This window comes from Crassostrea angulata, chromosome 2 (genome assembly GCF_025612915.1).
Source record: "Crassostrea angulata isolate pt1a10 chromosome 2, ASM2561291v2, whole genome shotgun sequence".
Lineage (NCBI taxonomy): Eukaryota > Metazoa > Mollusca > Bivalvia > Ostreida > Ostreidae > Magallana > Magallana angulata.
In genome coordinates, this window is record NC_069112.1 from 26,625,679 (window position 1) to 26,642,758 (window position 17,080).

A 17,080-nucleotide genomic window follows, 5' to 3' on the forward strand; every position below is an offset into this window, starting at 1 on the left:
TAATGACAAAAGGGGTTAACTGACCTTGTGAAAAAGTCTTATGAATTTGATAATTATAATTTTATTGCCTTTGGATTTAATTAACACAATCGTAAACTCAGCATTCGGGGCGACTTCAACTTCTCTTTAGGAGGAAATTCCGGCAAAGTTACAGATCACAAAGCAAGTCGCCCCCTAGGTTGGTCACTGTATAATAATACTTTAGTCTTTTTATGGATATTGCTACGAAATAAAAGGTTATCTGTCACGTGACTGAATTCTAGCAACTATCGATGATATAGACTTGCTATCGATTGTCGCCGACCTGCTGCCTTCAGCGACGATTTTTCGATAGTCGGCGACTATCGTAACAACACTATATGATACTAATGTTACTGACAGGTATGGATGCTGAATCTGAGCTATAGGTTTTGGATGCTGGAGGAAGTTGATTTTTTAATAGCTGGCTCACTCAAACCTGCTTGATAGATGTGTTTGTTGTTAAATGATATAACATTATTCCTATGATATAGTATTGAATGATATGATACACTATTGTTTATTATGATATAATGTAATATCATGTTATATTGTAAAAAGTTATATAATACGGTATGATATTGTATCATTTTTAAAAATATTTAATATGATATTGTTTTATGATATTGTTATGTTTAGTATTGTATATTATGATTCAATGTTGTATTATATGATATTTTATTTTATCACATAATACTGTTACATATGATTTTGCAATATATAATATTGTATCATATGATATGATATAATATTGTATCATACAATATTTATATAATAGTGTTATGTTGTGCACAACACAACACTATTGTTATTATTATGCCGACTGTTGAATATACTGACGTGCTTTGCTATATTTAAGTAGCTGTGACGTTCGAGTGTTGACAAGTCCCTATAAATTATCACTGGAAAAGCAAGCTTTTGGTGTTTTTTTTTTTTTCAAATTAATCAATTGATTTGATTGTTTATTTAATTAACAAGTTGTTGTACAATAAAAAGTCAACAAAGGGTTATGTTCTTTTCAAGAAATGAGAGACGTTTGGCCTTACCGAGAGAACTCGAAATGTTTAGCAGACGAAATCTCATTGAATTTTTTTCTTGTACATTCTCTATCAAGCGTCATTTAAAAAAGTGTTTTTGTGATTCTCTTGTAGAATTTCTTTGAAAAATGTTAAATCAATTTGTTTAAAAGTTTTTAAGAAACTTTAACTTTAAAATTACTGTCAATAATGAAGTGTTTTTGGAAAAATGAATAAATTGCTTGATGTCAGTCGTCTATATATACGTTTTATATATATAAATACCGTTAGTTTCAATAACGGCTGATTTAGTGTAGCGGTAATGCATTGGGCTTCAAGCTTGAATGATTTTAGCGTCATGAGTTCGAATCACGCTGTTGGCGCTTGAAAGATTTTCGTTGAAAACATTTGCCGTGCTCTATTTCGACATAGTATGCTTACGCTGTATAAATCCTTAAATACTATGCGAAAATAGATGAGTATTGAATATATAGTAACAAACTGACAGAAGGCATAATAATGTATGATATGATATTGGTTTATATAATATATTATTATATCAGACACATAAAATTGTATTATATGGAATTGTTACGTATAATACAATATGAATGATATGATATATTATATTTTACTATATCGTATACTTATAGAAAATATACCCTTTTCCGCCCTGTGCGATATAAACAGAAAATTTGCCTAGGGGTGTGATATAAACCCTAGGGGTGTGATATAAGATTTATATCACACCCCTCTCCGGCAATGTTCGGACGTTATATCACACCCCTTTCCGTTAATCATCATCTATTATGACGTAGAGTTCGGTATGCGTCGTTCAACTCCGATCTCCGAGTATGACGTCAAAAAGTTACGTTGACGTCAACCTAGGATACAAACAGCTGGCGCAAAAATTTCATGGAGTTTATCAGAGATGGAATATATAGACAAGGAGCGATTTGTAAACAATAATCATTCATCAAATTATGTTTTTTATTGTTTCTGTAATATTTTCTATAAGTATACGATATAAAAATCATAACATGGCAATTTTTATATCGCATCCTTTATTAGCCCGAGGTCGCGGTAGTTCAGCCCGAGAGCCGCCAGGCTCGAGGGCTGATATACCGCGACCGAGGGCTAATATAGGATTTGTTACGGAATTTTTATAGGAATTGTTAGGTATAATACAATATGAATGATATGATATTATATTATATTTTACAATATCTCAAGGTATTGTATCATATTATATAATACAATGTTATATCAAATATATTGTATCAAATGATACAATATCATATTTTGTATCAAATAGAAAAAAGTATCGTACAATACAATACAAAAGTATACTATATTATACAATATGATATCTTGATGTACAGTTTTGTGAATGTATTATGTATTCACATTATGTATTACTGTATCATATAATACTTAGTCTATATTTTATTATATAGTATGATATTGTATTATATGATCAAATACAATAATGTATAACAGAATACAATGTTATATCATATGTTACAATATGGTATCTCGTCATTATTTATTACGGTATTATTGTATTATATGATAAATATTGTAAGTATGATAGGATGCAATTTTGTATTTTATGTTTTTGTATTGATAAACATTGTATTTTTATAATACCGTATGAAATGAACATATGATTATCATACAATATTTCAACACATGATATACGATATTGTATCAAAACAGTATCCATGAATATCCAAGATCATAATGGTATGATTTTCATATATTATGATAAAGGTGGTCTCATAAAGGTGATGCCTTTTAAAGGTGATGCCTTGTCTCGGTGACCTTTGTAATCTGTGATTACCTATGTTTAGGATTATATTTACACATAATGTCTATTTTCAGTAAGATTTGTTGTGTAATAAAGATCTTTTACTGCTAATTTTAGGAACCTAAGAAAGGAAATGAAAAAGAAGAATTGGCACAGGTATTTTTAATATCATGTTCTTTGTTTTCAGTAAAGCAAAAAATCTTTTGTTTATTCATTTTAACTTGTTTCCAAGTACACTCTCATCATGCGGCTTTTCCGAATGCAGAGAACATTGCTGAATGTGAAGCAGCAGTAAGTTGCCACGAAAAAAGCATGGTATTTTTATGTCACCTGTAGATTGTTTATGAGATATCTCTGGTACAGATAAATTTACAAACTGCAAAAAGTATTTAATTAATTAATTTTTTTTATTTCTTTTTCACTTTTATGTGTTTACAAAATAATCATCACAAGCTATGTTTAATTATCGCATCATCGATGTGTCACTATGTAAGCATTGTCATTGCATAATTATTAAGAAAGGGTTTCAACAGCATGGAGCTATTAAGGCTAGAAAATCACAGATGACATGTGCTATACTAACTGTTAATCTGTTAAATAAACCAACAAATTGGCGACTGTGCACTGAAGATGTGAACTTATTTAGGAGGTTAATTGACTTGACGTTGAGAATATGCATGTCTTTTAGTTACTAGGGTCCTAAATTTACTTCGAGATAAGCAGGGTATTCAAGATTATTGTGTTCGACCTACCATTTTTTTTTTTTAATCATTTATATAGTTAAAAAGGCCGGGACCACAGTCGTACCTTAAGATATCCGTGGTATTCAAGATATCGGTGTTCGAGATACCAAAGTTCAACTGTATATCAAATAAAGAAAGGGAAAAAAAAATGATTGTCATAATCAAAACCTGCTGAAGTTAATCATGCAAATATTAAACAAAATTATATAAAAACTAATCAAAGCGTTCAGGCCACACCTCAACAACCTCATTAATAAAGCACGCAGACTGTTCACAAAGTGTAAAGCTATTTTTAGCAAAGCATACAGTGCAAGAAATGAACCATACTGTTCACAAAGTAAACCTTTTTGTTAGCTCACCTGAGCTGAAAGCTCAAGTGAGCTTTTCTGATCACTTTTTGTCCGGCGTCCGTCTGTCTGTCTGTCCATCTGTCTGTAAACTTTTTACATTTTCAACTTCTTCTCCTGAACCACTTGGCCAATTTCAACCAAACTTCGCACAAAGCATCATTGGGTTAAGGGGATTCAAGTTTGCTAAAATAAAGGGACAAATTTTTACATAGGAATATAAAGAGAAATTTTATTTTAAATCTTCTACTCAGAACACGACTGGCCAGAAAAGCTGTAACTTGTGTGAAGTATCATCAGGTAGGGTAGATTTAAGTTTGGTCAAATTATGATCCCCAGGGGTAGGGTAGGGGAACAATGGGGACCGGTTGAATCTTTACAAAGGAATATATTGAGAAAAATCTTTTTTCTTAAAAAAGATTATTCTTAGAAAAGGTGCAACATTAGTGAAAGCAATCTTAGATAGTGTAGATTCAAATTTGTCAAATTCATACTTTGCAGGAGTAGGATGGAGCAACATTGGGGGGGGGGGGGGGGTGTTCCAATTTTACAAAAGTCTAAATTCACCAAAATTCAAATGTTATAATATATGGTTTAACTTATATGCAAGCATTTTGACATATTTTTGATTCTTTAAAATTGTTTAGACCTTTGCCTCTGGACAATTCTTGGGCTTCACAAGTTTGATGTAGGTTTATATCCCATTTGATTTAGATCTTCTTGAGAACTGTTATGCTCAATATGTGAAATGACTATACTGTGACAAAAAGCGATCAATGGTTAACAGAATATCCAGGGGAAAAATTGATTTTTTTAATATACAGTACCTGTTAGGCTACATGTCCATTTTTTTTTTTGTATATTACTTCGTAAAGGTGATTTTATAATGTCTATTGTTGCTCAGGTGAGCAATGTGGCCCATGGACCTCTTGTTCAAAGAGCTAACGGAACCAAACTATGCAACTGGTCACGGTAGTAGCACATTTCAGGGCCTGTACAGGTCGAGAAAGTTTCTGCCAGTTGCTTTCTGATCAAGGCATTCAGGCTGCACTACTTCTAAATGCATGAACTAAACATTGTAGTAAATGATTATGAAAAAGAATAAAGGAAACTAAAAAATATTTAAATAAAACATAAAGTAGCATTTGTTCTTTGAAAGAATTTCCAAGGAATCCGTATTTTTTTGCACAGATAATGCTGCCTTACTTCACATGCACATCGAACATATGTGTCATTCGTACAGAGTGCAAAAGTCTGCATCTTTAAAAGGGAAATAATGCATATTTATGATCATATCAGCTTTAATGTAGTTTGTTTCAGTATTATAATAATGTTTTTTGTTTTCCTTTGTGTGCAGATGATGTCCTGTAAAGTAGTGTTGCAAAAATTAAAAATAAATTCACCTTACACAACTCCAACAAATGTCGATGGTAAGAAATTTAGTCTTCTGTTACATAATAATTTTGAATGGAGCCTGCAATCAATAATTGTAAGATAAACAAATTAAAGACTTTTGTACATTTTTATACCCCCGCTCTGAAAGGGTTTTTCCCGTTTTACACACATTTGAATTCTAGGTATCGAAAAAATGTGTGCGAAACGGGAATTTGACCAGGTGAGATAATTGCTTATTTGCTATAGTCTATATCACAGTTCCTGTGAGGGCAATTGACAATAAAATAAACATATAGATCTACTCAATTTTTCAATTCTTTATTCACTCAAGACCAGTTTACTGGTATTTGAGGTTTAATATCAGTATATACAAATGTACACACAAACGGTCAAGGATCACATGTACAGTAGGAGTAATAATGACGAAAAAAGGTTAAGTGTACAATACAGTAGGTTGTTAAAGTTGGTTTCTGGAAGAACAGACTGACAATTTTCTTAATAAATCTTGACAAGTTTTTTAGTTTTTCTATATCAAAAGTATTCATGAGCTTGTTAAATTTTATAATATTTGGGTTTTCATAATATACTAACAATTGATATTTTCATTTATTTCATGTTACAATATTAAAACTTGCATAAAAGCTTATTTACATATCAATTGACATCCATGTTCTTGAATTTAATTTCAAACATCAATATGGTCATGGACAATTTCATTAATTTATTTAAACAAGAAAGATAATTGCAAAAATGTTGTATATGTAGTGCTTTTTTTAATCTTACTGACTATATGAAGTATATAATACAAGTTTGAAGAGAAATATTTATCATTTATGCTGTGGCTTGAATAATCAAAGAAAATAGACAAACTGTATGATGATATCATGATAAATCGGCAATTTTATATGCTTCAAAAACTGTAAAGATTTTTTCACTAAACCTATCAGATGTAGACCTAATTCATGTATTTTCAACTTTCTTCTGTTTGAGGTATATCAAATCAATATTAAAATTATTATATATGTCAGCATTTTTTATGCTTCACGTATTTTAGCCACTGATTAGAAAAAAAAAACCCTAGAAAGTGACCTGCAATATACTAAAGCGGTGATGTCATAAGAACTACTGTCAAAGTTGCTACTTCAAAGATTGAAATATTTTGTGATAAAGATAAAGAAATTATCAAATGTGTGCAAAATGGGAACACACCTCTGAAAGAAGCGGGGTATACTGTTTTACTCCTGTGTGATGAACGATGAGGTAGTAGGGTGTGTTCCCGTTTTGCACACATTTGAAAATTGGGTATAGAACAATAGGTGTGAATTGTGCTTTGATAGCAATTATAGTCTGCTTTCGGTCAAAGATTTTACCTGGATTTTTACCTGTGTTTTATCAGTGCCTTAACGATAAAACAAGAAGAATACAGATATTTTGTTGTGTTTTAGGTCTAATAACTAATAACTATCACCATTTTTTTTCGGTTGATGAAATAAAGATAATGATTTATTAAAAAAGTCTGATAAAAAATAATGATTAGATTAGATGAATTGACTTTTGCATTTTTGTCCATTTACCTTAAATATAAAACCAAATGAATTAGGAAAAATTGCTGGTCCAAAGCCAATTGGAAGCTGATTCAATGGATCATTATATGATGAAGGGGAAAACTACATAGACAGTCATATGGGGTACTCCGTGTCTCTTTTTACAATTAAGTTGCAAATTATGTAAAACGCATGTTTATAATTGATTGTTTGGTATCAACAGAAAGAATATTATGAAAGAAAACAGATCTTTATCACAAAATATTTTAATGTAATGATGTTTGAAGTAGCGACCTTGACAGCAGTTTTTATGACATCACCGCTTTAGTATATGGCGGGTCACTTTCTAGTTTTTCAAATCGGAGGTTAAATACATAAAAAAAATCCGACAAAAATAATATTTTAATATTGATGCGATGTTCCTCAAACTGAAAAAAGTTGAAAATGCATGAATTAGGAATACATTTGATAGGTTTTGTGAAATAATCTTTACAGTTTTCGAAGCATGCATATAAAATTGCCTATTTATCATCATACAGTTTGTATATTTTCTTCGATTATTCAAGATATAACACAACATAAATGAAAAATATTTACCAGCGTTTTCACTAGACACATTTCTTCCATTTATGTCAGCAAAAGCAATAATTAAATATTAACATATTCTCTTCAAACTTTTAGCATGTACATGTACTTCCTATCGGCAGTAAGTTAAACAAAGGCGCTATTCAACACTTTTGCAATAATCTTTCTTGTTTAAAAAAAAATGAAATTGTTCATGACCAAATTGATGTTTGAAATCAAATTTATGAATATGGATGTCAATTATTATGTAAATATGATTTTATGCAAGTTATATTGTAACATAAATTACATGTAAATTTCAATTGCGAGTAAATATGTTTTATTTATTTTATTGTCAATTGCCCTCACAGGAATTGTGATATAGACTATAGCAAATAAGCAATTATCTCACCTGGTCAAATTCCCGTTTCGCACACATTTTTTCGATACCTAGAATTCAAATGTGTGCAAAACGGGAACAAACCGGTAGTAGATATTCAAGTTTGTTTTAATCATGATTCAGGGGGTAGGGTGGGACCCTGTGGGTATGGAATTATTCTATATAGGAATATATAGAGAAAAATCTCCTTCTCTAAAGTCAATTGGTCAGATATATTGTAACTTGTATAGAAGCCTCACAAGGTAGTGAAGATTCAGGTTTGCTCAAATCATGTTTCCCAGGGGTAAGGTCTTTTGTAACAAACTTATTCATAGCCTGATTTGAACAATTATTGCACACATGTAGACAAAAGTGTCTATTATCTCAGAAGACCCTGCCCATGCATACTTTTTATTGAACAATTAGTTCTCACAAGCTCAACATGAAATTAAGGTGAATATGAATAACATATTTTAATTTTCTCTGAAATAGACAACCAGAATGTTGAAGATTTGGCTGAAGGGGAGGCCATAACCTCAGGGGACTTGGGACTCCCACAATTGCATAGCCAGAATGATGAAGATTTGGCTGAAGGGGAGGCCATAACCTCAGGGGACTTGGGACTCCCACAATTGCATTGCCAAAATGTTGAAGACTTGGCTGAAGGGGAGGCCATAACCTCAGGGGACTTGGGACTCCCACAATTGCATAGCCAGAATGATGAAGATTTGGCTGAAGGGGAGGCCATAACCTCAGGGGACTTGGGACTCCCACAATTGCATAGCCAGAATGTTGAAGACTTGGCTGAAGGGGAGGCCATAACCTCAGGGGACTTGGGACTCCCACAATTGCATAGCCAGAATGTTGAAGATTTGGCTGAAGGGGAGGCCATAACCTCAGGGGACTTGGGACTCCCACAACCAGGCAACCAGAATGTAGAACATTTGGTTGAAGATGAGGACATTGCCTTGGAGGAGGTGGAACTCCTACAATTGGGTAACTATTTCATTAAGTATGGATTGCTTTAATCTATTATACCCACTGCAAATAAAGTTTGGGATAGTATATAGGAACTCCCACAATTGGGTAACTATTTCATTAAGTATGGATTGCTTTAATCTATTAAACCCACTGCAAATAAAGTTTGGGATAGTATATAGGAATCACACTGTCCATCTGATCGTCTGTCCGTATGTCTGTCTGTCTGTCTGTGCAATTGTGTCCAGTCCATATATTTCTTACTGAGAAATTTTTAAAGGTTTCACTTCACAGATATTGTTAATGGCCTGAGGGTGTGTCATGACCTTGACGTTAGTTCAAGGTCACTGGATGGAAAAGTTATTATAATTTGTGTGTGATCTATACAGTACCTGCACTGTTATTTTTTAAAAGTTATTATAATTTGTGTGGGATCTATACAGTACCTGAACTGTTATTTTTTAAAAGTTATGATAATTTGTGTGTGATCTATACAGTACCTGCACTGTTATTTTTTAAAAGTTATTATAATTTGTGTGTGATCTATACAGTACCTGCACTGTTATTTTTTAAAAGTTATTATAATTTGTGTGTGATCTATACAGTACCTACACTGTTATTTTTTACAAGATTAAAGATAAGATAGGATTTAAGCATGGTAGGATAAGATTATTTTGTCTTTTCAGCAAAAATGACATAACTGAGTCACAGTACTACACAAATTCTGACATTAAATGATTTATTAAGTCTTTGCCATTTATATAGAAGCAACTGTTATGAAATTCAGATCTATCTACTGTAGAACCTGTAAAACGAGAAAATATGGCACATACAAATTTAAGCTCAAATGCAAGTGCCAATGTATTGGCAAAATTAAATTTTAGCGCATTTACCTTTTCTTTAAAAAAGGTACAATAAAAATGATCAACGGTTAGACTCATATTTAATGCTGTGTCACTCGAGCACATAAATTCAACAATTTTGATTTCTAACATGCATAAACATTTAACTGTTGTTAAGAACAATATACAATTAGTTTTGTCCGATTCATTAGTAGATAGATATAAAACATCGTTTATAGCGGATGATGTGTAAGTTTTTGTTGGTTTGAGTTATTGGACTTTCAATGAGCTTTCAGCAATTGACAGTTCATGATAACGTAAGCACACACTCTTAGGATTAGGAGGACTGAAGTTGATGTTTTGTAACTTGACGATAATCAAATACATATGGAAAATTGTTGGCGCAGTACTATTTTTAGCGCTCAAGAGCAGTTGCACCAAAGGTGCTGAAATTTGTATTGCACAATATTTCTCGTTTTACAGCAGCTTACAATTATTATCTCATGAAATATTGAATGGTTTCTTACAATTGTGCATGCAGTGTTTAGATTATGATTTCTTCATGGAAGGTTTTCTATAAATATTATGTAAAATATCTACCTTTAAGCTCACCTGAGCTGAAGGCTCAAGGGAGCTTTTCTGATGCAAATTTGTCTGTTAACATTGTTGTCGTCATTTTTGTCATATTTTCATCTTCTTCTGAACCACTGGGCCAATTTCAGTCAATCTTGGCACAGAGCATCATTGGGTGAAGGGGATTTAAGTTTATTCTAATGAAGGCCCACACCATCTTTAAAGGGAAGATAATTTTTGTGAAAATTTAGTAGTATTTCTCAAAAATCATTACACCAGAAAAGCCAAAACTTCTGAGAGAGCAACCTCATGTAGTGTAGATTCAATTTTGTTTAAATCATGACCCCAGGAGTAGGGTAAGACCACAATCGAGGATCACATTTTACACAGGAATATAAATAGAAATTCTTTAAAAAATCTTCGTGTCTAAATCAGTTAGGCCAGAAAAGCTCAGTATTGTGGAAGCATATATCCTCAGGTAACGTAGATTCAAGTTTGTTCAAATCATGGTCCCCTCAGGTAGAAAGGGGCCACAATGGGAAGGGGGGATCATGTTTTACATAAGAATGTATAGATAAAATGTTTAAAAACCTTTGTCTCAAAAACCATTTGAAAAGAAAAGCTGAAACTAGTGTGGAAACATCCTCGGTAGTGTAGATTCAGGTTAGTTCAAATCATGGTCCCCAGAGGATGGGGCCACAGTAGCGGTGTTAATTTTTACATATGAATTAAAGAGAAATTCTTTAAAAAATCTTCTTTGCTAAAGCAATTAGGCCAGAAAAGCTCAATTTTATCCTCTTTTTTTTTTTTTTGGGGGGGGGGGGGGTGGTGGTGGGTGGATTAGATAGGAATAGAGAAAAATCTTCTCACAAATACTTGAGTAACAAAAGGGGCTTGGTATTTTCCATAGAAATAATTTGAAAAAAATTCTGAAGATTTTAAAAACTTTTTGTGCAACATCTACCATATCCACTGTGCTAAGTTTTCAAGAGATTTTGATACCGTAATGATGATTTAATCAGAGTTATGGATATTGTTGCTCAGGTGAGCAATGTGGCCCCTATGCCTTTTGATGTTTATAAGTGAGCTTTTCTGATTTTTTTGTCTGGTGTCTGTCTGTCTGTCTGTCTGTAAACTTTTCACATTTTCAACTTCTTCTCCAGAACCACTGGGCCGATTTCAAACAAACTGGCTATGCAAATTTGTTAAAGGGCCACACCCTCTTTCAAGGGGAGATAATTGAAAATCTTTGAAAATTTGTTGGTATTTTTCAAAAATCTTCTTCTCAAAAACCATTTAGCAAGAAAAGCTGAAACTTGTGTGAAAGCATCATCAGGTAGGGTGGATTCAAGTTTGTTTAAATCATGTTCATGATAGGGTGGTGCCACAATGGGGGATCAAATTTTTACATATTACTATATAGAGTAAATCTTTAAAAATCTTCTTCTTCTCTGAAATCGATCAGCCAAAAAAGCTTTAACTTGTGTGGAAGCATCCATAGGTAGAGAAGATTCATGTTTGTTTAAATCATGATCCCCAATGGTAGCGTGGGGCTACACAGGGGCGGGGGGGGGGGGTTAAATTTTTACATTAAAATATACAGAACAGCATAATTTTTAACAAGATAAATGATAGGATAGGATTAATAAACGATAGAACAGTATACACGCACAATACGATAGGATTGATACACAATAGGCAAGGATAAACGATGTTTATGATAAACGTATAATCGCATTAAACATTCTCCCCGATTAACCTGATGATGACAAAATTTGAGAAAGAACATACATGAATCAAGAAATATGTAGAATTTCTTGTTATTAACAAATGCCAAGTTGTTAGTCAATGCTGCATCATTTATATAATGTATAAAAATGACCAGTTAAAATTTCAAACAAAAATTATGCATGAGCTTAAATGATCAAAATATTATCTTTATTTGATAGGATTAATGCACAATAGGATAGGATTAACGCACGATAAAACAGTTTACATGCACGATACAATAAGATTGATACACGATACAATATGATAGGATTGTAAAAAAATAACGTTATGGGTACTGTATAAGGAGAAATCTTTAAAAATATTCTTCTCAGCCAATTGGCTTAAAAAGCTGCCACAATCAGTTGGAGGGAATATTTACATAGGAATATACAAGGAAAATCTTTTTAAAATTCTTCTCAGAAACCCTTTGGCAAGAAAAGCTGTTACTCACGTGGAAGCATCCTCAGAAAGGGTAGATTAAAGTTTGTTCAAACCATGATCTCTAGGGGTAGGATGAGGCCACAATGGAGGGGGTCAAATTTTTAAATGTCATTTCCGTTTTTGAGATATTGGCATTTTATGTATTTTTAGGGGGTTGGTTTGTCCAAGAGTGTTCTCATAAAGTACAAAAGATATCGATTTCAAAATTTCAGGGATGATAGACAAAAGATTGTTTCTCTGAACAAAAGCATTCATATTTACCTAGCACAAGAAACGCCGGAGCTCGGTAGGGCTCGAAAATTGAGATAACAAATTTCTGATTTTTTTTTGGTTTTCTTAGTTTATCTTTTTTTTGTAAATATTTTGTTAAAACATGTAGGAGAAAAAAGATTTTTATTTACAAGATCTTTTGTTTGAAATCAAGAAAAAGGGGCTGGCCCCTCAAATTAGGGACCTAGAACCCTTGAAAGTTTTCACTTAATAACTCAAAAGCGGTTAAGATTTCGATATGGCTGTCACTCCAAAAATTGTTCATTATGATCTTATTAATGTCATAACAATAACATTATGTTTGGGTATTGCATAATATTAGTGTAAAAAGCTGGACTTGTTACCATGTATTTGTAGTTTTTTTTATAGTAAATAAACGGGGTATTTGTGCGTATAACTGACATAAAGGGTACCAGTTTACATTACGGGAATTGTTAGAACATTTTAGTTATTTTCTAGTGAAACACATAATTGATATAAGAACTTCTTCTATGCAATGCATTTGAGTCGCATATAAAATCTAGCTGGATTCCGAGCTGTGTATGTGAACAATTACGTATCCGATCCCTTGCCCGCGGCCGAGGAAATAGGTCGCGCGACGGCTGGACTAGCGAGCAATCTACCGTTATCCGATACACAAAATTTGCGAAGAAAACCCTCTAATGAATATTCATCAAACTTTGTACACTTCTTTGGCATGGTAAAAGGACACACCCTATTGATTTTCAAGACAGTTGATTCAATATTTTTTAAATTTTCGTTAAAATGCGAAGTTAAAGCATTAATTTTATGTACGACTTGACAATAAACATTTCCGGTAATTTTATGTACGACTTTAAGTAAATAGCTACCGATGCAGTTCAAATCAACAACTTAGTATTTTGGGGATTTTAATCTAGTAAAGGTAAAAATAAAAGTAAGAAAAAAACCCAAACGTTTGGTAGTATTTGGAGTGTTAGAAGATTGCCCATAGGTAAAAGTTGAAGCAGGCAAGAAATTAAAGTCATCCGATTGACATCGAAACAAGCAGTCGACTTTCGGACAAATTTACCATAATACTTAAAATAGATTAGTCCAAAATTTAGAGGAGACTTTGACAGATATCGCACATTCATCACGCGATGATTGTTTCATATTAATAATAGCTGCATATCTACTACAATGGGTTGACATACCAAAAGCAACTAGAATTGTCCATCAGAGCAGACTTCAGATCTCTAAATCTTCAGCTACGTTTCATAATATATACTGATCGTTTACGTATGCTTATATAAAAAGGAATGTCACTTAATGAATCTAAATTATTTAACTTTAACAATATGTGTACATGTGTTGAGTTTCTGCTAGAAATAGGAAAACTGTGCAACCACGTTCATGTAACACCCCCCCCCCCCCCCCCCCCCCCCCCCCCCCAAATTATACACCACAAAGCTTGGGGATTAGGATAAAAATGATATTATGAATTCAAAGTAGTTTTTAGAAACACTTGTGTCATATTTATTTTGATGTGATAAATTTTGATCTGAAAAATTTCTATGTATTTTCCTAAATTATGCATTTCCTCCCACAACAAGTCATGTTGCGAGGGGATGCTCCACTTTGCAGTGCTCTTGTTTATTTAGCTGCAAACACAAAAATTTCGATTTTAAAGATTTTGATAGTAAATAAGAAAAGATTACACCTTTACCTACTACCGTAGACAGTGTACCAGCTTACATGCAGAAAGTGTTTAAATATTTTAATTCTTTTCTAGTAAAACACATTATGAATAAAAGAACTGTTTCTATGCAATGCATTTGAGTCGCATTTAAAATCTAGCTGGATTCCGAGCTGTGTATGTGAACAATTATTAATAAGTATCCGATCCCTTGCCCGCAGCTGAGGAAATAGGTCGCGGTTGGACTAGCGAGCAGCCTACTGTTATCCGATACACGCCTTTTTCACATTTTCGCCTAGCTGCAATAATGTAGCCCTCTCCGATTTTTTATATCTGATGTTTACTGGAGAGGGCTACAATTCCACAGGATCTCCGTAATGGTGCAAAATTAATTTTTTAATGCGGCTGACTTCGGTCTAAAAAGATCGATTTTATATTTGACTTCCTTCAGATAAAATGATTTTTTAATTCAGGTTGAACAAATTAACCGTATATAAACCGAAACCAGATAAAACACATCAGCATGTTTACCAGTCGTCTTTTTCAGCAGCCATGACAGTTCTCGCGTGATTTTATGGGATGTACGCTTGGAGTTTTGATGGGCTTGTTAACGTGAATGTCAGTGTAAATAATCGATCTTACCTCGTTATATCACTAAAACATCATTTAAGGAAATGGTATATAATGGAAAATTCATATTTACCGCGTTAATTATGTTTAAAATAGGGGAATTCCTATATTCAGTTCAAGATCCGCTCCTGAATTCTCATTGGCTGTCCCAAAATAAAACCGGTCAAGGTCAGTAAACACGGCGGACAAATTCAACTTTTGTTGTTGACATACACGAAAAATAACCGATATATAGACTATACTTGATATTTTTGGATTAATTTATGCCATAGACATTTACAATGTTTGAGTTCAGGTAAGAAATGCAAATGTTATTGTCATTTATGAACGATTTGAGACGAAATCGTTGCGGGAGTGAATCACTCCCGCACTTGCACCATTACGGAGATCCTATGGAGTTGTAGCCCTCTCCCCAAAAAAAAAAAAAAATCGGGAGAGGGCTACATTATTGCAGCTAATTTTCGCCTTGCTGTAATGCACACGAGTTTATTTATTTAGCTGCAAACACAAAGAACAGTAAATGAGATGATTCTATCTTTACCTACGAATGAATGCTGGTTTGGTCTCGTAATATAAAAAAAATAGTATGACTGTCATTGAAAAAAGGTGTTATATAATTGTTCTTTGTGATCTTGTCTATGTCATAAAATAGTTTTGTTGTTGGAAAAAAAAATTAAGTTATCAAACTGCAAACATTTTAAATACACCACGTTGAGTGTACATTTACATAACAAGGGCCAAGGAGATGCCGCTCTAGTGGACAACGGATTCGCTGTAGTCTAGGACACATGCTTCTCGTGTTCATATGTTATCACACATTTGAATGTTCATTGATTCTTTGTTAAATTATTTTCAATTTCAATTACATTGGTTAACGATGCATCAGACCATTAATGTAAATCAAAGTGCGTAAAATAAAGAAAAAAACTGCCATCAATGAATATAATACGACGTTTTAGAGTCATACAAGTTGAAATGTAAATACATTCACCGGTGTCGATTTTCGACATTTTGCTGTGAGAATTGAATTCATTACACTACCTATTTCAACAAAATATTGTTGAAATAGGCAGTGTAATGAATTACATTTCAACTTGTATGACTCTAAAACGTTGTATTATATTCATTGAGAGGCATGAATTAAGCAGGGTGTAGTAAGTAAGAGTTGAAATATATTAAAAAAGCGTTCGAGATAAGGTAGCTTAAGTGGTACAATGTTACATTCTTGCGGTAGGTTCGGGCACGATAAAACTAACCATTTTTAAACACCAATAGTGTGATCCTTATTCTTTTGCAGTTTTATTTCAATTCAGGCTGTAAAAGAATAAAGGATCACACTATTGGTATAACCTCTTCTCAATGGTGGTCTGATTCATTAAAAAGCATACTCATTGCTGATTTTATTCTTTCAGTAATCAAGTTTTATTTATTGTTATTGATTATGAAAAAATATGTGAGTTTTAAAAAAGTTTATGTACATTCAGTGAGTAAAAGTTTTGATTGGATTCAGACAGTTGAAGATCAAGTAGAGGACACATGCTTATTAATAAAAATACTGCTTAGTAGAATAGGGAAATTTTCTAATCGTATGGGCTTTGCATATTCAGGCACACTCGAATAGTAAATACATAAATTATATATATTTAAGTAAAACGTCTGTATGCTGTATTATGTATTTGCTGTCTGAAGAAGCTCTCGGCAATAGTGTAAAGAATGCATTCTTTTCTTTAATTAACGATTTTTGTGCACGCATTTTCTCAAATTGCTCATTGCTCAAATTTTGTTACACGGCCCCGATAAGAAGATGAAAGGATGACCCCTAAAATGTCTTTCCCAAGTATATCAAGAATGGTCTCAAATTTCAAACACTGGTTGAATAACATATAACTTATTTTGTGCAAATTATATGTGCATGAAATGACAATTCTCCTGTAACTTAATAAAAATTACACTTTGTAAAATCTAAAATTTCTGAACTTATCATTAAAATCAATAATATTAGACGGCCCATGCAGTATGTTTTTCTGGCCGAGTCTTTTGTTCAACAGCGCATCGATTGTGAACATTTTAGCGTGGTTATTACAAGATGATGAAACGACCACG

General features: G+C 32.8%; 1 protein-coding gene across 1 annotated transcript in view; it reads left to right on the forward strand.

Annotated features, from left to right (window-relative positions):
• LOC128174094 (uncharacterized) overlaps positions 1-17,080 on the forward strand; it is a 197,451-nt gene that overhangs the window by 61,863 nt on the left and 118,508 nt on the right. Inside the window, exons 8-10 of the mRNA XM_052839729.1 lie at positions 2,962-3,000; positions 5,292-5,364; positions 8,309-8,812. Of these exons, the coding sequence (XP_052695689.1) occupies positions 2,962-3,000; positions 5,292-5,364; positions 8,309-8,812 (616 nt within the window). The remainder of the gene's footprint in view (positions 1-2,961; positions 3,001-5,291; positions 5,365-8,308; positions 8,813-17,080) is intronic.